The sequence below is a fragment of the Grus americana genome, chromosome Z, assembly GCF_028858705.1.
Source record: "Grus americana isolate bGruAme1 chromosome Z, bGruAme1.mat, whole genome shotgun sequence".
Classification (NCBI taxonomy): Eukaryota; Metazoa; Chordata; class Aves; order Gruiformes; family Gruidae; genus Grus; species Grus americana.
In genome coordinates, this window is record NC_072891.1 from 32269568 (window position 1) to 32290638 (window position 21071).

Consider the following 21071-nt stretch of genomic DNA (forward strand, 5'->3'; position numbering starts at 1 on the left):
GGACAAGAAGCCATTCTTATTGTTCTTTGCATCCCTTGCCAAATCCAGCTCCAACTGTGCCTTAGCTTTCCTGATCCCATCCCTACACAACTGGGCAGCATCCGTATATTGTTCCCAGGATACGTGTGCCTGGTTCCCCTGCCTGTGCATTTCTTTCTTATGCTTTAATTTGACCAGGAGATCCTTACTCAGCCATGCTGGTCTCCTGCGCTCCTTGCCTGATTGCTTACACATGGGAATTGAGAGCTCTTGTGCTCTAAGAAAAATGTCCTTAAAGGTCTGCCAGCTCTGTTCTGCTCCTTTATCCCTGGGAGCAGTTTCCAGGGGGAGCTCCCATTCTGTAATTCCCTAAACAACTGAAAGTTCATTCTCCTAAAATTCAAGGTCTTGAATTTACTCTTCACCTGGCCTGTACCCCTCAAGATTGTGAATTCCACTGGGGCATGATCACTGCGGTTCAAACTGCCGCTGATCTTGACCTCTGTAATCAGTTATTCTGTGTTGGTAAGCAACAGGTCCAGTACTGCTTCTCGTTTGGTTGGGCTGTCTGTCACCTGGATTAAGAAATTACCCTCGATGGACTCCAAGAGTCTCCTGGACTGCCTACAGCTTGCTGTGCTGCTTTTCCAGCAGATGTCAGGGTGACTGTAGTCCCCCAGCTGGATCAGAGCCTGCGAGTGTGATGCTTCCTGCAGTTGAAGTAAGAACACTTCATCAACAGACTTGCCTAGGTTGGGTGGCTGGTAGTAGACTCCAACCATGAGGTTTCCTTTGTTGGCTTGGCCGCTATTTTTCACCCACAAGCTCTCAACCTGTTAATGCTGTTTTTCAAAGGCAGCTTTGTGCTATCAGTCCATAGAGGGCAACCCCTCCACCCCTCCTTCCTTGCCTGTGCTGCCTGAACAGTTCGTAGCCATCGACTGCAGCTCTCCACTCATGTGACTTGTCCCACAAGGTTTCAGCGATAGTGATTAGATCATAGGTTTCCAGCTGTGCGGTCGCTTCCAGCTCGTTCTCCTTGTTGCCCATGCTACATGCATTGATGTAGAGACATTTCAGTTGGGCTATTGACCGTGTCACCTTTTTAGAGCAAAAAGCCCTAATTCCTTTGAGGCATTTTACAGGTGTTTCCCTGTTGGTTCCTAATACATCAGCAGCCCCTGACTCTTCTTTGTTACTCAGAACTCCATGCTCTTCCTTCTCTAAGTCTAGTTGTTCCACCTCTGAACATAAAAGTATTCTTCAAGGTCCTCCAGAAAGACTGCAGATATAGCACAATACTTGGCATTCTAATCCCTTTTTCTTATAATAGTTTCAGTCTGGAGTTTCTCTCCACAGAGATTTTACACTGATCCGTGTGGATCAAATTTTCTTTAAAGTCTATTCAGTTGGGAGGACAAATTTTTCCTCAGAAGGAACGGGGGGATGGGGAGATTTCTGCAAAACCTTAGTCATTCCTTTCCTTCTCATTACACTTGGAAAAATGTGTAAGTATCTAGAACTCCTCTGGATACGTCAGGGATCCACCTCATCTTTCTACTCAAGAATCAACTTATAAAAGAAATATTTACTTTGATTGCTTGTGTTATTCAAGGAAACTAACTTAGAAGGAACTGGTAAGCTATACAGCTTCTGAAGGCAGCAACTTAGAAATTACTCATGGTGAAGAAAAATGAAAAATAAAGCTAAGAAGATGGAAGCTTGTCCTTGAATATTGTTCTCTTATGCTAGTCACTGAAACTTGGGGTAGTTCTTCATGTTTGGGGTTTGACAAATTCTAGTCTCCCCCAAAAATGTATCAAAAGGCAGCAGTCCTTTAGTATGGAAATAATTCTGTGTTTTCCTTAGGGTTAAATCTTTCATGGGAACAGACAGTGTTTTCTTAAATATTACAATTTGTTGCTTGTGCCCTTCTTTTTTTGTCTAATATTCTGTCTGCTTAGCACCTGTGGAAGAATCTGAAGTTGATGCTGCCTCTGAAGGGCTCTACAGGGGTTTTGCGGGGGATTTGTTTGTTTTCATTTCTGTAGCAGGGCTGCTTTTCAAATTCCTTATTAATGAACTTGCTTGTGACATCATGGACATACTCAGTAAGGTTTTGTCCCAGAGAATGAAAGTGTTATTTTTTTGTATGCCTAAAGACTTTTGAGTATTTTTGGCAAAGATTATGACAGGAATAAATTTGTCTGTCCTTATCACACTGTCCTTCTAGGCCAGTTGCCCTTTTTCATGGACATTGTCAAGCAGTTCAGAAGTTCCTCAGATAGTTTGCCTATGGATTTACAAGAAAATTTATCCCAAGTGTTGGTATTCCAGTTGTTTCAGTTTCTGAACATCTATAACCTGGGGTTATTTTGGTTATTATGGTACTCAAAAGAACATTTTCTGGCCCATTCTAAACATTAAGAAAAACGTTCTCTCTATTATCCCAGGTGTTTAAATTCTCCATCTTCCTAATTCCAACTCCAAACTTGCAAATAGTCTTTCCAGTTTTCCTTGTCTTCTGATTCAAAGTCAGTTACTTCTTTGAGATAAAATACTGTATCTAGGGAAGTTTGGAAGTACTCAATTATTGTATTAAACTAGTTTAAGTTCAAATTTGCTTCCATAGCATTTCTAGATGACTTTTTCATGGAACATATAAATGAAATTTTTTTCTTTTAATGTTGGAATTCTTTGGGCTGTGATCAAGTTATTTTCTGAGGTCTCATTTCTCTGGACCTTGTACTTATTTCAGACATTTCTCCTGTAAGTGTTAATTCTTGCAACAAGTATTCAGTGTTTCTTCCCTCTCCTCTTTCATATCCAGTTCAGGCTACTAAATGTTTTTCTCTTTTATAAAAGCGTTTTTTCCCTGATTGAGTAACCAATGCCAATGGTTTTGTTTCACAATGAGGTTCGTGGGACCAAATTTACAAGTGAGCTTAAACAGAAAGTTAGTGTTTGTGTGTAAAACAAACTGATTTGGGGTTGCCTGTGGTCTCAGACTACTAATTCTTCTATCGAACTGTAAATTTAACTTAAGGGGAAGAGAGCTGTTCCAAATTGTAGTTTCATCTTCATTTGACTGTTACTAGTTACCTAATTGGAATTCCTTCATGACTCTCCAACTAGAGAATGTGCAAGGCTCCATCTGTAGGGAGAGTGTGCAAGTGGCATGTTGGGAGCGGGAGGGGAGGAAATAAGAGAAGCTTCTGATTAGTCATTTTCTTTACTGCTTGTTTATACAGCAGAAGAAATCCCATTAGCCTAGTCAAATATCTCATTGTAAGAAAAAAAGAATTTTCAAGAGGGCAGTGTTCATGTGCAGAAATATTTTTTCCTGTAGATACAGTAATGCACTTTTCTCAGATACATTGCATTTGACTTTTTCTTTGTTTTTGACAGGAAAAAGTGGCCCTGAATGCAAGCACTGTAGGGCTGATCCAGATAAGGAGTGCCGTTTTTGTTCGTGTTATTTGTGTGGTGGAAAACAGGATGCTCACATGCAACTCCTGTGTGATGAATGTAATATGGCTTATCATATATACTGCCTGAACCCTCCCTTAAGCAAGATACCAGAAGATGAGGACTGGTAAATATACAAGGATGATTTACTTATCTATCTTGCCATTCTATACATGGTATCTTTTTGTTGCGAGAGAGAGTACTGAAGATTTTTTTTTAATTCTGCTGTGTTTTTCATCCATCTACTTAATATAAGCCTTATGTTTTCTGTCAAGGTAATTCTTTTAAATCATTCACAAGGGATAGTAAGCTTTAATGACCATTATGGAGTTTCAAAACTGGTATGTTAACTTTATTCATTATGATCATTATGATCTTCTGTGAGATTATCTGATCTAGTTGTGTTTATCAACAGTGGTTGTTCCACAGCCTTTTAATTTTGTTCAAGCAGTGAAGCTTGAACAGTTCTTTTATGCTCACCCTTTTCTTTCACTTCGTCCTCTATGTTGCTGCCCCTGTGCCCTTCCTGTGCCTTCTCATTGCCTCTACTCCATTTATTTCTTCTGCTGTGGGAGGACCACCACCTTGTTACTACTCTTCATTTCTGCTGTCCCTGGTTCTGCCAGCAGGAAAACCAAGCTAACTGGCATTGTTAAATCAAGATAATTGTCTTTTGAAGTGAATCTGCATGGACCTAGTAGCAGCCCATTAAATTATCTTGGGCTCTGTACCATTTTTTGTCTTTATTAGTTATCTGCAATTTACAGTGTATTTGTCGCCTGCCTGTGATTTACATGAGATGCTAATCCTTTATAAATGAATAATAAATAGAACTTTATTCTAATAAAGTTTTCCATTACATAGACATCAGTAAATGTCTAAGATGTCTATGGATACATTTTATGGAATCTCTTTGGGATTAAATTTTACTTGAAATCTGTGTAAGTGCTTTGGAAGTTTTAACATTCTCTGGAAATAAATAACTTAATCTCCTGTATCATAGTGGATTCCATAGTAGGTTTGTTTATTGGTCAGTGCCTAATGGTCTGCGTATTTTCTCGGACATTGTGTTTCTTTTGAACTCCTTCTGTGTTTATGCCAATGTGTGATTTAGTGATTGAGATGTGAACATTGATAGGTATTTCTCAGTGTGTACATTTGGCCACAGGGATACTGTTGTTGGAAGTTGATCTTTTTTTCATTAAACTTCTGCACTGGGAAGACTTGTATTCACTGTTTTTGAAGGAACTGCTGGCTTGAAACACTATCCAAAAATATTTTCAGTACCTACTAGAAATATATATGGTCATTGGAACTAAAAATAGCATTTATTTGAATATTATTTGTGCCTTCTACTTATTGCATATGTAAAATTATTACAGTCTTTATTCAGCAGTGTTTATTACACAGCATGTTAGTCTGAACTATCCCCAGGTTTTCTACTGTCAAGGCAGACTGGTCTTCTGTGCATTGACATCTTCTTGCTTCCTACTACTTGTCCACATAAGTGAGTTGATGTCATGTGTTGGAAACCATTCTCAGCTCACAACTGGTTTCTTACTGACTGCAGTCCCTAAGCAGTATTCTTACCTGATTACACCTGACCTTTGGATATAGCAGCTGACAAGTTCTTTTTTGACTTCATTCAATATATTCAGTGAGACCATCTGTCTGGAAGTACACGTCTGTTTGGCCCATCCATTCTTCAGTTGCCCCTTACTCTCAGAACTAGCTCTAATCCAGTACTCCAGCAACAGTAAAGTCCATCTGTTTTCCAGTACTAGTCACAGGAGATTTTCTGATAAAGTAAATATATGTGACCCCCTCCAAGAAAACCCCCAAATCCTTTGTTCTACCCTGAAAACAATTTATTCTCTCTGGTTTCTTCTACACCCTCAAATACGTAGGTTTGATGGGCAGGTCAAGATACTGATACTGAAATCTCACCAGCCATCAGTGTCTCTTTGGTTTAGGTACTGTGCTAAAATTATCTTGGCCTGCTGGGTGCTTCAAATGATTTTTTAGAATAGATATAAGTGTTTTAGTCTTCACTGGCACCCATTATTTTTCAAAAGCTTCTTACGAAACATTCTTATGAGTTATGCCACTTCTATTTCAGAGAGCTACAGGGAAAATTTGAAGAATAGAAGTTTTTGCAAAGTGTATCCATTACTGCTCTGATCTCCCTACCCTCTTCCAATAATATCATGATAACTGCACTGCATAGTTCCCCAGGACTGTTTTCCTCTATACAGAAGATTCAGTGCTCTGTGGATAACCACACAAGAATTAAATTGACAAAGAACATAGTTTTTTAGAGTCTCAGCTCATATGTTAAGTGCACTTTTAGACCCTTCCACTTACGTTTCTGGCCAAAAAATTACGAATTTCCACAAGTAGTGGAAATTTAATTCATATAATTAAAATGTCTTGGAAAATGGCTGTTAAGCTTCTTAACTTGTTTTTGTTTGCTGTGTAACAAAAGGAGGCTTAAAGATTTATTCATGTAAGTAGATAGCTGCATCTGTGGATAAAGTCACTGGGTGGGAGAGGTACTGTTACAGAGCTGGCTTCTGACAGTTAATTTTGGGATACTTTAGTGATGCCAGCCCTGTGCAGTCTTAATGCTTGATCATATGTAGAAGGAGTGTAGTTACACTGGGCAAAGCAGTGTCTCCTACCAAAGAGGAGGTCTGTGTTCTTCCTTCTTGCAAGCTAGCAAAGAGTCATGGCTGTCTGATCCTTAACTTCTTGACAGATTTTGTTTGTTTTAGAAGTGGAAAAAATTCCGTTCAGTATTTTTGTAGTGTAAAATTTGGCAAACTCTCTACAGGGGCTAAACCTACAGTTAGAGAAAGGATGATAAAAGGATTTCTCTTGCAGAGATTAAGCCACTCTATATGCAAAACAGTATTTAATAATCCAGACAAAACTCAGCTTAAAAAATATTAAGGTAATATGGTTACCCTGTTCAACAAACAGGGAATGCCAAGGTTAATTCACCTTGTGAATTTGCATTATGTCATGTTCCTTTTTTTAACTGGTCATTGCATACTCTTTTTTTAAACAATTATAATATCATTCAAAGTCTTAATGTTAGACAATTTCAGCATCTCGTATTATTTTTAATTTCTCTTTATCTACATAGTTTCATTGTCTTAACAGTTTTACACTCTTTATTGATATAGTGAAATCTGTTCCTGTGGACATTAATCATTAATTCTTCTATTCATATCCACATACAAAAGTTACTTAATAAATCCAAAACAGTAGTAGTAGTAATACTTGTGGTAGTTATCTAAAGTAGGCTAACAATGTTAGTGTATATCAGGCTTCCTTAACTAGTGCGTATGGGCCAAACCTGGCCCATGGGAGCCAGAAACATGGAGAATTGCCTTTGCATTGGTATTCCTGGAGTGGGATAAAAATGTTATTAGGAGCAGCAAAAGTACCAGTATAATCCTTTCTCTCCCTCTGTAGTCACTGCATACTAGTATCTCCTACTTTCCTACCAGGATGGCTTTGTGTTAGCTGGAATGAGTGTCAGCGTTATTGTCCAAGTGGATTCAGTGTTGTGGAGTGAGTGTATGCGTGTGTGTGTGTCTACACACATTACATGATACCTTGGCTTTGTTTGACATTCAGCAGTCTGCAGTGAAATTTATTGCACTAGAAGAAAAAATAAGGGTAGAGTGGGCAGGACCTAAAAACAAACCACGAGTACTCATTGGCAGCGTACTCTAATCTCAGCTGTCGTCTTCTTTACATGATCTAAATGAGACAGAACAGAATGAAGAGAGAATACAGGAGAAATGGGGACCTCTCACATATCATGTGAGAAAGAATAGTTAAATGTTTTGCCTCTAACACTCTACCTTCAAAGATATTGAAATGCCCTTTTTTAAAAGTTGACAGTATTTGTTCCTGTTGGGTTCATTTTTTAAGCCATAGGCTTCAGCTGCTTAAGACTGGTATATGTTTGCTAGCTTGAAATATTCAGTCAAGATAAACAAATTGACACTATTTTGGCTACAAGAAATGTATTGCCATTATTATGAAGTAATTGAGAATTTACTAAAACCTTTTTTTAGGTATTGTCCTTCCTGCAAAAATGATTCTAATGAAGTTGTAAAGGCTGGAGAAAAGCTCAAACAGAGTAAAAAGAAAGCAAAGATGCCATCTGCCAGTACTGAAAGCCAGAGAGACTGGGGCAAGGTAGAGTGTATTTTAGAAATAGCTGTTACTCTGATTGTTCATGTATGTGCTACATCTATAATTCTACTTATATATGCACTACACAAAATTCAGTACTGGGTTGCACAGACAATAATACAATGTTTAATCCTGCCCACTATCTACTGACAGTTAAAGCAGTGGAAGAATTAAGGTGACTAGAGGTAAAAACAAAACAAAACAAAACCCAGATCCCTCCCCCAAACCCATAAACACATATTACATAATTAACATTCCTTTTAACAATTGTTAACATATTTTAAAGTATGTATTTGTTATAGTGATCTGATTTCTTGATTTGTGCATTGAATTTGCAAATAGTCTTCAATATCTTAATACTAATTCATTTTGTCTGATATATTTTTAGGGCATGGCCTGTGTTGGTCGCACTAAGGAATGCACTATTGTTCCTTCAAATCATTATGGACCTATACCTGGTGTTCCTGTTGGGACAACCTGGAAGTTCAGAGTTCAGGTATGTTGTTTCAGTATTGGCTGTAGTTGAAGTAAGAAAGAGTAATAATGAATGGGTTGGCCACTAAAATAATTTTAATTTACAGTTGCCATTTTTACCAGGACTAAATAAAGCAAACACATTATGATTCTAATATTGGAAGTGATACTGATATTAGTTAAGGTTGAAATACACTGATTTTACAATACAGCTTAGTAAGAAGTCTGTTGTCATTAGGATAAAGAAATTTCACATGTTAAAATTCTAAGTGGGATACTTAGTGAATAGAGTCAAGTATTTTCTGAAATGTACTTCACATGGACTGATTATTCCACTTAGGAGATGTAGACAGTAGATTTTGAAAACATTAGATAGTATCACTGTAAATTGACTCCCTGTTGGGTTTTTTTGGTCATAGTAATGGATGTCCAAATCTTCTTTTAGGCTGATGAACAGCTTAAACCAGTGTAAGCCTGCACTGCAACTGAAATTAGCTGTCCATTCAGCCTTTGTTGTTTCTTGCACTGTCTCATTTTCTGTTGCAAGTATTTCTTAGGCTTTATGATAAACTAGATTGGTAAAGAAATTGGCAGAAAAATAATCCCATCTGGGGTAGGAGGAGAGCTAATTTTCTCAGTCCCTTTCACATTTTGTTTATATAAGCACAGTGCCAATACTCAGAGGGGCAGGAAAAAACAAAGCAGGGAGGATGGGACAGCTTAATTTTGTGCCAGTACTGATTTTTTGTGGCTTTGAAGTGTCCAGCAAACTGTAAACGTGCTTCCTTTTCCCCCAGCCTTATCTGATAGCACTGATTTTTGGTTTATCTTTGGTTTTTTTATTGTTATTTTTAGTCAAGGAAATACATACCTCTTTACGAAATCAGTTAGTTCTTTGTCTCTTGCATGTGTAAAGGATTGTAATTGAATGTTGTCCATCATATTTGGAAGAATAGAAACAGGATTTTTTTAACTGCTTGAGGAAGGGTTAGCCAAGAATCAAAAGCCTCTTCTGATTTGTTTTCTGAACTTTTCATCACCTCCTTTCTCATGAGTGGAAAACAGATGTTTTATTATTCAATTGGTAGCAGCGAACACTTAGCAGGCAGTTTTCCTCTGACGGTGGTGTCTTCCAGTACTGTGTGAAGAATTCTGGATTTGGAAGGCCATGCAAGTTTTACGGCTGATATGGTTAGCAACAGACATTATCCCCTTAGCAACAGTTTTCATTTTCTTACCTTTGTAGAAATCACAGTGAAGCAGTTGAAACCTAAACCAGTGCTGAAACCTAAACTAGTTCTTCTGATCCTTTCTCAAATTGGTGTCCATTGTCATCGCTACCATCAATACAAGCCTTAGATGAAGCAAATTAAGTTTGTAATGTAAACTTATGCTGTTCATCATACCATACTATTTTATACAAAATGACTTGCTTAAGAGGAAAATCCAGTTTTCATTCTTTGGGATATTTTGTTGATCTCTCCTGTGTTTGAAGAATGTTTTTGTGAAGGGAATTAAAATAGTTATCTTTTTGTTGGCTTCCAGATTAAGTAAAGTCTCATAAGTAAGAGAAGCTTCTAAAATCAGTTATGCAAACTTAAAATCTCAAAATCAAGCTTTTTGTTCACTGCTTCAACAATAATTGAAATTATTAGTTCACCTTTTGCTAGGAATTCCATTCGTAACACAAAAGCTAGAAGTTTTCAAATATTTCCAATGCCGGTAGAAAAAAGAAACATAATTAGAGCACTCCTTTTGTCAGAAAATTAAGCTGAGAACGCCAATTTTTATATATAATGTGTGTGGACTAGATATCAACAAGCAATTACCATTTCTACATAATTATTTAATTTTGGGTACAAATGAAATACTTCATCTTTGGTTTTTTTTAAAGATTGAAATGTTTTCTACGTAGAAAGTTAAATTATATTTTTGTTTCTCATATGACTAGTCTTTTGTATGAGAAATGAGTTTGTCTCAGCAAATCTGTGAGAATTTAGAGACTGTAGTTTCTTTATTTCTGATTTGCATAGTTTTTTATGACACAAACTCTCTTTTCCCTAGAAGGAAATTGACTAAGTATTGCTTCTGGACAGAGCATCTGAAGAGCATCTTTGGCATGAGTTACTTACCAGAGTTCATCTTTGGGGTGAATCACCTACCAAAACCCTAAATTTAAGTGATAAAACCTGGAAATGAAAGAAGGGAGGGAGGAATGAATGAAAGAATGTTTGATACTGCAGGAAAGATGAGCACAATTGTGGGCCCTTTTTATTCAGCATGCTCATAAATGGTCTGGAAAAATGGGCAAATAGCTGATAAAGTTAGGTGAGAGCGCTAAGTTGTTGTGGATAGTAAACACGGAGTAGGGAACAGTTCTAATTATATAGTTTATAATGGGCTTTCAGCAGCTACTTATTTAGGAAAGAGATCTTCTAATAGCTAGTTTTGAAAATACATCTTCTTAATACCTAAAAGTGATCAAAAAATAAATCAAGTGTTAAATTATTGTGAAAGGAAGGGTCAGGAAAATAAGATATATTATTATGAACCAGAACCAGGATGATTAAAGGAATGGAGTGGGTTTCATTCAACTGGAAAGACTTTTCATTCTGGAAGAATGTTGAAAATGTGGTGTTGTATAAATGGCTACAAAATGACGCACAATATGAAAAAAGGGATTAGGGATGAATATACATGCTTTTGTAATGCAGAAAGGGGTCATCAAAAAAAAAAGATCAGCTGCCCACTTCAAAATGAACGAAAGTAGTACTAGTTCATATGGCAAGTGGTATTACTGTCAACTCTCTTCTCTCTTGGTACTATGAATCCAAAAGTTTTAAGTAGTTTAGGAAGTCTGAGCAACAGACAGTTGAATGGATGCTGAGACATGGTGCAAGGAAGTATTGTGTCCTTGCATAGTTTTCATACTGTGCACAGCTCTTGTCTGTTGTTAGAGACAGCATTTTTGGTCAGCTGGAGCTTTGTTCTGATGTATTATGAAAGTGTAAGACTGTAGCAGAAGAATGTAAACTTTCATGGAAAAGGAGTTCAGGTTGAGAAAAGGAATTCAGGAGTGGGAGAGGCAGAATGAGAAAAAAAGTCAAAGTCAAGGTCTGAAGGAAGATTGGAAGGTAGGATCCTAATTGATTTTCTGCTGGGAACCTTCATGTTATCAATAGTACTTTTGGCATCACATACTGAGAAAATAGATAATGTATCTTCTTTTTTATTCATAAAAGTTTGGGGTTTTTTTAAATATAATTTGGTAGTTTGAAAAAAATTATTAAAAAAATTTTTGTAGGAGAAGTGTTCCAGCAGACTTCAATGATGTTGACAGTTTATGGTACAGCTGCAGCTGTCAGGTGGTCTGGTTGCAGCTTAGTTGTACATTCATTAGACAGTTTTCCTGGCTGGAGAACTAGCTTATGATCTATACATTGTTGCAATGGTTTCTTCTGTTTCCGTAGGCAGTGTGGTAATATTCCTCTGCACTGGTCACATTTATGGTGTGTTACCTTAATAGTACTTGACAAAATGATCTTTACGCAGGTCACTGTGATCTTCCTTAGTTAAAAATTGTAAAATGCTACCAAACTGGCAGATCTCCATCTGCTTTGGATTGTTCTAAACTGTGCAAGTGGAGTATTGCAGTGAGTACAGTCTTAAATACTGCTTATGGAAAGAATTGTGGAGAATTTTCCCGAAGAATAAAGTGTCATCTTCCAGTATCACCACTGTCCTACATTGTCCCTTCCGTTTTTTGGGTATCCTTACTTTTGGCTTTTCTTACTTAAAAACAAGTGGAATTCTCACCTTTAATGGTAGTCTTACATTAACTATTCACACAGACACAACTGTACAATATTTTAAGCAGAAAGTTGATGGTTAAAAGTGATTGTAGATGGCTGGTTGTTTGAAAAAAATGCTAGAAACTGGCTTCTTTCTGTTGCCAGGTGAGTGAAGCAGGTGTTCACAGACCACATGTGGGTGGAATCCATGGACGCAGTAATGATGGAGCTTATTCACTTGTATTAGCTGGAGGATTTGAAGATGAAGTGGTATGTCATTTATGCAAGCAACAGTTTTGCTGTTCTAACGTTATCAATGTTTGTAAAGGTAGAGTTATGTTTGTTGATCCTAAAACTAATGCTTATGCAAATATGACTGTGAAAAAATTAACTGCTATTGATAACAAACTGAATAGTTCTTAGTATTTTGGGGAGAAATATTGAAGCAAATCTTTCTTAAAGCATGCTTATGCTCATACTTACACCTAAGCAAAATATGTCAATTACAACTGGATTTTACGTTGTTTAGGGTAGTTAAATTTCAGTACACTTTCAGAGTTTGAATTTAGTATTATTTAAAATCTGATAGTGTAATTATATGCAAATAATATGGTTTATGATTTTTATAGCTTTCAAGACAGATAGATGCTTCTTCCTTTGGGTTTGTTGTGTTTCTGCATATGTGATATATTTCTTTTAATGAAGCAAGAATAAAAGGTACATGTTACTTGATTCTATGAAGTTCTGAAGGTTCTTGACTCCTACTGATGAGCACTTACAGAACTTCTTAGGAAAGTCTCAATATCTTGTATTATGATTCCCAATGGCGCTGGAAAAAAAAATCTACTTTGATGTTAACATCTAAGTACAGCAACAAAATCAATTATGCTGCTAAACAAAACAATAACTGCATCCAACTTTCATCTCATGATGTCGACCAACGTTAATTTATGAATAGATTACTGTTTTCTGCAATTAAATAATGTTTACACAGGGTACATCCCTTCCTGCAGTTCTGCTCTATCAGGTGGAATGCACCAGGCGAAGGATAAAGCAGTAAGCAATCCATGTTTTTAAAACATGCATAGCTGCTAATCACAAGGAAAAAGGCACTGGAGAAAGAAACAAGCATCTGAAATAGCATCAGAATGTAATATTTTCTTTGACAACAGCACCTACCAGCTGCTGCAGAGTATTGCCTTTGAAGGCAATACTTTGTCTCCTTTTGAACAAGGAACATGAGGAGGTACTTGGTATTGGGTTACATTACTACGTCCTTAGAGTCAACCCCAGCCCAAGCTCTAGGACCCTTAGCCAGTGGATACTAACAACAGTGTTGCCCAGTAGTTGTACCTGCTATGTTGGGATGCTGCAGACTCCCTTTTTTTTTTTTTTTTTTTTTGGTGGTGGTGATACTGATGTCCCCTTATTTCTGCTGCTGTAATTATTCAATTCAAAATATTTAATAAACTTAATTGGATCCTTTGCATGTCTTTTCCAGTTTACCTAAGTGATGTTGTGATCATGAGTTTTTGTGGATACCTAAGCAGTGTTATAGTCTAGATGACATATATAATTTTGAAGAGGCATAGTTGGGGAGAAATATTGCAGAAGATACCCTAAAAGTTTGTATGAACGTCAGCTTTCTTGCTATTCTCTAAACTAAGAGTACAAGGCAGAACTATTTTTTTTCCAGGTGCATTTTTGGAATTAGCTTTTCTTCAGTTCTTTTTTAATATGCCAGATTTTATTTCCCAATTTCCTTCCATTTTTCCTGATTTTTTGGAGAAGGTTGAAATTAAACTCGTATAAGAATATCCACAGAAAAATCAAATTCTGTATTTAGAAGTATCCTAAGTACAGTATCTCATTCCACAAATTAAACTTTCCGGTTAAAAATTTAGATAAAAACCTCTGCTCACATCTAGTCACTTTATTGTACGAGAACAAGAAAAGAGGGGACTCTTACTTGAATTTCAGTGGTATGACGTAGGTACTTGTGTGTAAGGTTTTACAAAATTGAGAAATAAATACATTTTTGAAGACTTTTACTACTCTATGTTTATAAACTTTATGCACTGTTCATACACAGTGCTGAACATGTGCCATCTTAATGCTCTTATGGCTTTAAATTAACAGTTCGTTATTGGGGTAAAATAATTGCAAAAATATATTGCAGGAAATAAAATTCACTGTCTAGTTTTCAGATCATGCCGTTTTTACACTGTGCCTTTGGAAACTTACAATGCCGCAGACCCAGACTTGTCCACAACTTTGCTCAGGTTGGGTTGTTCTGTATGTATTGGAGTGCTCTGTAATGACAAGTTCTGCCAGTACAGGATCTACCCTCAAGGTTGAGAAGGGGTACAGTCATAGTTTACAAAATGAGCATTGGGTGAAATTTTTTTGCACATGAAGCTTAACCTCATTCTTAATTACATGTATATAAAGTGTTTGCATATTAATTTCTCTCTCATAAATATTTAAACTTGAATTTTAGTGACAAGTTACATGGCTTACCTATTTAAGATATAGTATTAGAATAGTTAGCTTTAGAGTCTTGAATATGTTAATATTGCTGACCTCCTGGTCTTGTTCTTGTTAGTAACCATAATAGGGACATTAGCTGAAGAAATTGAGAAGTCTTTCAGGAATTTAAAATCTAAGAATTATTTCAGAATAGGCTAACATTTAAAAACTAGATATTGGATGTTCACAGTGTTCATGCAATCACAGTGTTCATGGTAAAAGTATTTTGAATTGTCTGTTCATCAAATCAAATAGCTGAAGAAATTTCACTTTTGTGTTGAAAAATTGCCCTTGTATTTTATGTCATTGCTTTCATGTATCAGGGTTAGAACTGCCGTTTATTGTCAAAAGTTTCAAGATCCATGTTTCTGCTGGGTTGCAGTAGTGTTGTAAAGATGGTAAATTGTGTGGTGTGCTTAGTTTAATCTGAACAAACATTGTTTCTTCTTTAAATGCTTTTACATATAGGATCGTATGGGAAATTTCTGAACTGAGATTCAGAATCTCTCGGAGAATAATATCTACTGTGATCGTTCACATCCTCTTGTAACAGATTCTGAGAGTATAAAAGAGAATAGCATCTCTAATCACTCAAAAGGGACACCAGGCAAATATATTCATTTCTTAGGTTCGTTGATATTTTATACCAAACCCATTCAGTGTCTGGAACATAGCATTCACAAACCAGTTCATGAAATGGCTTGCTGTCCATTTTAAATGTTCTGTGTCTTTGCATTAATCTTTTGTGTGGGTAATCAGTTCCAAGGTGTCAGTACAACTGTTATTCCACTTGTTTGAAATAATCCAATTGCAAATAAACAACATTTAGCTCACTGGATTTGCTGGAGCCCTGTGAAGAGGATACAGCATTTCAGAACCTCTACTTAGTGTGCATTGCACAGTGAAATCGCTTGAGCAGTTCCACCAGTGCCAAGGGTGCAGCGCCAGTACTGTAGTGAATTGCATTCTTAAATGGCTTTAAATCCAAGTCAAGTGGCAACAGGAGCCTCATGTCAGAGTCAGTGTTTTATATCCAGACAGCATTGTGACTAGCAATTTATCTAGGTATGTGTGTATGACCTGCTTCTTTCTTAACCATTTTGCTGGGTTTAACTGGGTCATCTGAATCCAGTATGAGCCTTGGTACAAGAGAGATGTAGTATCCTATATAAGTTTTCTGAATTACCATGCCATGCTGAATACATTACCAAGGGAACAGTTTCAGATTTTCCCACCTCTGTTTTATAGTACTGAGAATCCAGTATAACAAGTTCATTACAGCCATTACATGGAGAGTCTCTCTATTGTGAGTCATCTGGATTGAGAATGTAGCTGAAAACCTGATGCTTGACATCAAGAAACTTCCTGTTTTCAAAAGCCGGCGCATTTCCAAGGTCTAAGCGCCCTACTGTTTTGGGACCTCCTTGGAGCTCTAATGTAATGTGAAAAAATTTGGATTTCTCACTATATGATAGCTACCAAATATCTTCCTTTTCACTCAGCTGTGTTATTTGTCCACTTTTGCTACCTCCAATACTAAGGACATACTTGATGTAATTTGTAGGGCAGTAGCTTTAATACTTACTTCTTACCAGTGTTTCAGATTTGCAGGACAGCTCCTATTCTGCAACAATCTCCTCTCCGTCTTTTCTGTTATTCCATGTTGTTAGCTATCAGTCCATACAAAATGCTAATTAATACTAAAAAAATACCTTACTTGCATTATTTTCTGAACTTCATTGTCTCCTCTGTCTTATCTGCCTATTTGTCAGCTTGTTTCATAATGAGGTGTGGAATCTGTGTCTATACCTCTTGTGTTTGTGCTTTTCCAAAGTTCATTTGCAAGACTGTGCATATTTGGTTGTTTCTAAAGCATTGAGGAAACCATTTGACACGATGATAAAGCAGATTAAAAAGTAGAAATTAGTGTTGCTTAGCAAAGCACCATTTAGCTCTTCTTTCAATATTTCATGCTTTCAAAGAAGCATTCTGTCAGGAATAGTGACTTAGGTTAAGGACATAGGCCTTGGTTTCTGTTTGTGAATGCATAACATACTGAAAAACTGTCTGAAATTCATACATTTCGAGAGACATTAGTCATATTAGTGCAATATATGGAGTATCATCAATCTGTTCCCTTCATAAAATCTGAGGGATCAGCATAATTATACTAATCTTTGTTGTGTCAAACTATGAGATGCCTGCTGGACTTAATAGATTTTATAAAAATTAATTTTTGTGATATTAAGCATTTATTTAAACACAGGAAATAAAAGAAGGTTTGAAAGTAGCAAATTCTAGTTATATGTATAGAGATAAATGAATGTCAAATAGTAGGTGCATGTCTTTTAGACAGGCAAGATTTTCTTTGCCTTGCTTTAACTAGGATTATAGTAAGCTAATTAAATTACTCATTCAGATTGCAGGGTTTTTTCCTTCAGACAAACAATCAATCAGCGATCTCCAACAGGTAGTCAAAAATAATTGTAATTAAAAAATGTTGTCTCAAAAAACTGTTGTATCTCCTAAGTAATTTCCCACTACAGAAAAGTGTGTTTGACCTGAAAAGGCTTTCTGTGTGTTGTATCTTTGGTGAACCTGGTTTGAAGTTGGTACTGGTTTTGAACGGAGCAGAAGCTCTTGAATCCAGACTGGGGAACCTGAATTGTTTACATATTAACATTTAGTTTAAAGGTCTGGTAATCCACCATTTTGGCACTGAACACAGAAAGGAATAGGAAAAACCTCAGAAAGTGGTGCACATACGGTAGTTGTCTAGTACTTTCATTTGGGAGTTATTTTTCAAAACATTGACCTACTTCCATCACCAGTTAGCCACCTTCTGCTGTTTCCTGCTTTGAAGCTGTCTGCCTTTACTGTTCAGAGATCCAGATTGGCTAACACGAAAATGGTTAAATATTTTCATCGTGGTGGAATATGCCATGATACTGTCAGGTTCTTGCTGTCAAGAGCATTTGCAGGGAAGGCTCAGAAACACCGATTATGATATATTCAAGCTCTGCACTTAATGCAAGGTGGGTTTTATTGATTTATAAATGAAATAGGTAATTTAGCCCTTCCTTTTTAATTGGCACATTTTACTATAGTGCTAAACCGTGAAATTATCAAAAATCGGACAATTGGGCAGATAGGCCAATTCTGTCAGTTCTTATGTGTACAGACTTGTGAGACTTTAATGGAGATGAATGATGACATGATTCAGTTTCAGGTATCACTACTACTAGGGAAAGAAAATCCTTTCAGATGTAATTGTCTGATAGTTAATATTTGTCTTGGATTTAAGAACTTCATTTAAAAAGGCTTAGTGCTTTTTTATTTTGCTTTGTTATATTAATCAAAATCTTTGCCTTTATTTGTCATGTTTTACTGAGGTGAAACTGATGAATCGAGGGGTTGGTGAACTGATGAAATTCTGGGGTTTCTTGTATCAAAAAAACAATAAGACTTTTTTTTTTTTAATTTAGGCTGATGGTTGAAGCTCATCTAGAAAATCTGTTTGTGTTCATAATAGCATATTTTACTGACTGATAAATGCAATTTTTGTGTATATGTTGGGAGCAGACTTTGAATCTGAGCATAATACCAGAGGTGTTAACAGAAAGAGAAAATAATTGAGAGCTATCTTGCGATAGCTGATATTCCAGTAACTTGAAGTAGCCAATGTCCTTGTCAGCTGCTGCATAAAAGCAACCCATAGAATAACGTGGTTGAATGCTTAGGTGGAATTCAAAATCTTACTTTTTTCATTCTCCATTATCTCTGTTAGACTTAGAACTGATTATGTAACACCATTGAAATAGTGGAGTATGATTTAATACAGCTGACCATCTGCTTATGTGGTATGTCTGAGGCTGACTGGCTTACAGTACTAGAGATTTGGGCTCATCTTCCGCTCATTTGCCTCAATATGAGATACTGCGTCAATGCTACTGTGGCTGAAGTTCATTTGCTCTATAACATGATCAAACTTTACAAACAGGAGAGTTAAGAAATAACTTTATGGAGACAACATAAGAAAAAGAGACATACAGAAGGCATTCAGAGAAGACAGAATAACAAAGGTCTTACTAGCTCTTGAAAGAAAGTTTTGGTGCAAGGAAGTTGAATTAAGCTGTGGAAAGCAGAAGAGAAATGGCAGAATTACATGTTTTAAGGTAAGAAAATGGGGAAAAGGCAGGAAGAAGGAAGAGGAGAGAAGGGAAAAGACAAGACTGTTTTATTAGCCTTTTTGACAGTTACTTTATTTCTTAAAGAAGAACATACAGACATCAATAATTCCTTTTGCCAAATGTTTTAATTAACTTTAACTGTTGAATAAGAATTTACAGCAGTATCAGTATCTTAAGGTCTACTTTCTGACCCTCTTGAGAAAAAAAATAGCTTTCCACCTTTAACTGTCACATGCAGCCTATCAGTTGAACATTGTTACAGGTGGTAGGAAGATCCTGCATTATCTGTAGATAGACTCAGAAGTCGAAGCTATTGAGAAATTGTTTTAATGAGTCATTACTCATCAAAAGGTCCGAAATAATGAGCTGTGTGAATATTCCTGACGTACTCCACTTTAAAGGTAAAACACCATAACCACAATGGAAGTAGGTTCTGTAGGTCTCCCATTAGGTCTCCAGACTACCAGTATCCCCATTTCACTTCTGCTTGTCACGGGCTGTATTCATGTCCATGTTTATTCCACTCTAAGGACTCCGTGTCTGTGCATCACTTACTCTTGCCATTCTAGATTTTCTTTCTCTACAAGCACTTATGTATTATTCTTAGTTTTCTTCCTCTCCTTGTTTAGGAGTTGCTCTCATATCAGAGGTTCAAATGTCCTCCCCATTTCTCTTCATGCAGTTCAGATCAGCGTCCTATATGGCAAGATCTCTGTCATTTTCCTCCAGTTCTAGGAACTGTGTGTCTTTGTTTCCTGCAATACTTTTTTTTTTTTTTTAATATATCTGATGTGAAATAAGTGAGTGTAGTTCTTCTGAGAAGTAAAGCAGACATGAGCCTTCCTTACGCTGGGGAGTGTTAAAAGATGCCATCTTCTTGGTTTTTGACCTGTAACACTGTAACAATTACGCTCCGTAATTGTTCTATTTCTCCTCCATTTTCCTTCCCCTGGTTTTCCAGTGTCCCTCAAATCCATACAGTTTTGCCTATTTATGCATAGAACACTTGGATAATTAAAGGGAAGCAAATGTAACCTATAAAGTGTGGAATCTGTTCAAAAGGTGAGCATATATGCATAGGCATTGTATCTGTGCTACCTCTTCAAGCACAATGTCTTCAGGTTACGTGCGGTTAGAGTGCCACCCAGAGAACCCCTCAGTCTTTCTCTGAAGACATCAGAAGTTTGATGTTTGTAGTCCTTTCACATTTAACCCATTATCCATAGAAGTATGTTCTAGTAAGTAATTATGAATACTGTTGCATTTATGCCTTCTCTCTTGGGTTTTTTGGCTTTAGTCTATAGCGATTTGTCCTTGATTTATGTTTGTCTATTATGCCTAAAAAAAAGTCTATTCACTACTTCCTTCTCATGAAGATTGTTCTGTCTAGTTGTTGATAAACAAAACAGTTTGTCAAGAACCTCTTTTGTCTTGTAAATAATTTTCTCCATCTTGCTTGCATATGTAGTGTTTCTATCTTTCCTCTATTTTATTATATTCTTTTATATATATATATGTTATTTCAATATTTGTCTTAACATTATGTTCTAAAAAGAGGGAAAAAAATCACCTTCCAGTTTCAGTTTATTTCTGCTTGTACATCAAAAAACTGCCTTATCAATGTTCCATACTCTGCCACACCACGAACACGTGTTCAATTTCTTCTTTGTTATGAAACCCAAATCATTCTGGATTCATGACTTTCCAGGATATATCTATCTTGTTTTCTGAACTTGGCACAAGCTTCTTAATTAGTGTTAAAATGTAATTTGTTTCAAATGGCCTGATTCATCAAGCAAATCTATCCCTATTCATATTATTATTATCACAATCATCTTTGTGTGATCTGTGCATTTTGTTTGCCTTTATAATCACTGAAAAAATTAAACATAGCTCAATTCTGTGATACCTGATTTTATACAATTTATTTTACATCGTTTCTTAGTAAATAGTTCTCATCTTGTCGGTCTTTCATTCTTTTGAAGTTGCTTTATATAATGTCCTCGTACAACATCATTCTATTTCTGTTATTTTTTAGAGATTCATTGAGCAGAATAGGTAGACTTTTAAGAAAGGATATACCAGAGTTTATACATGTCTTTGTTAGGTTTTGAGTATTTTTTGTTAACATCATAGCACTTGCTTTTTTATTATGTCTAGATAAATTTTGAATGAGCAATACTCTAAAACTGCAACTGATTTTCTGTTAGGTTTTCCCTACATAGAATAAAATAAACATGATTTCTATAATTAATCTGTGGCCTTGTTCAACCAGCATTTCTCTTTCTAACTATCTCTTTTCTGCTGTTGTCAGTCATGAAATATGTGTAACAGTCTTGCACTGGATCCTTAATAATGTCAGACTTTTAATAGTGGTAAGAAATTGACTGAATTTTACTACTGTGTACAAGTATGTTCAGATTTTTGC

General features: G+C 36.3%; 1 protein-coding gene across 4 annotated transcripts in view; it reads left to right on the forward strand.

The window, feature by feature from the left end:
- UHRF2 (ubiquitin like with PHD and ring finger domains 2) overlaps positions 1-21071 on the forward strand; it is a 96218-nt gene that overhangs the window by 64818 nt on the left and 10329 nt on the right. For 3 of the 4 annotated variants that reach the window (XM_054809053.1, XM_054809055.1, XM_054809057.1), the window contains 4 exons: positions 3388-3574; positions 7539-7662; positions 8048-8155; positions 12090-12194. In XM_054809053.1, coding sequence (XP_054665028.1) covers positions 3388-3574; positions 7539-7662; positions 8048-8155; positions 12090-12194 — 524 coding nt within the window. The remainder of the gene's footprint in view (positions 1-3387; positions 3575-7538; positions 7663-8047; positions 8156-12089; positions 12195-21071) is intronic. The other variant, XM_054809056.1, reaches the window with a different exon arrangement.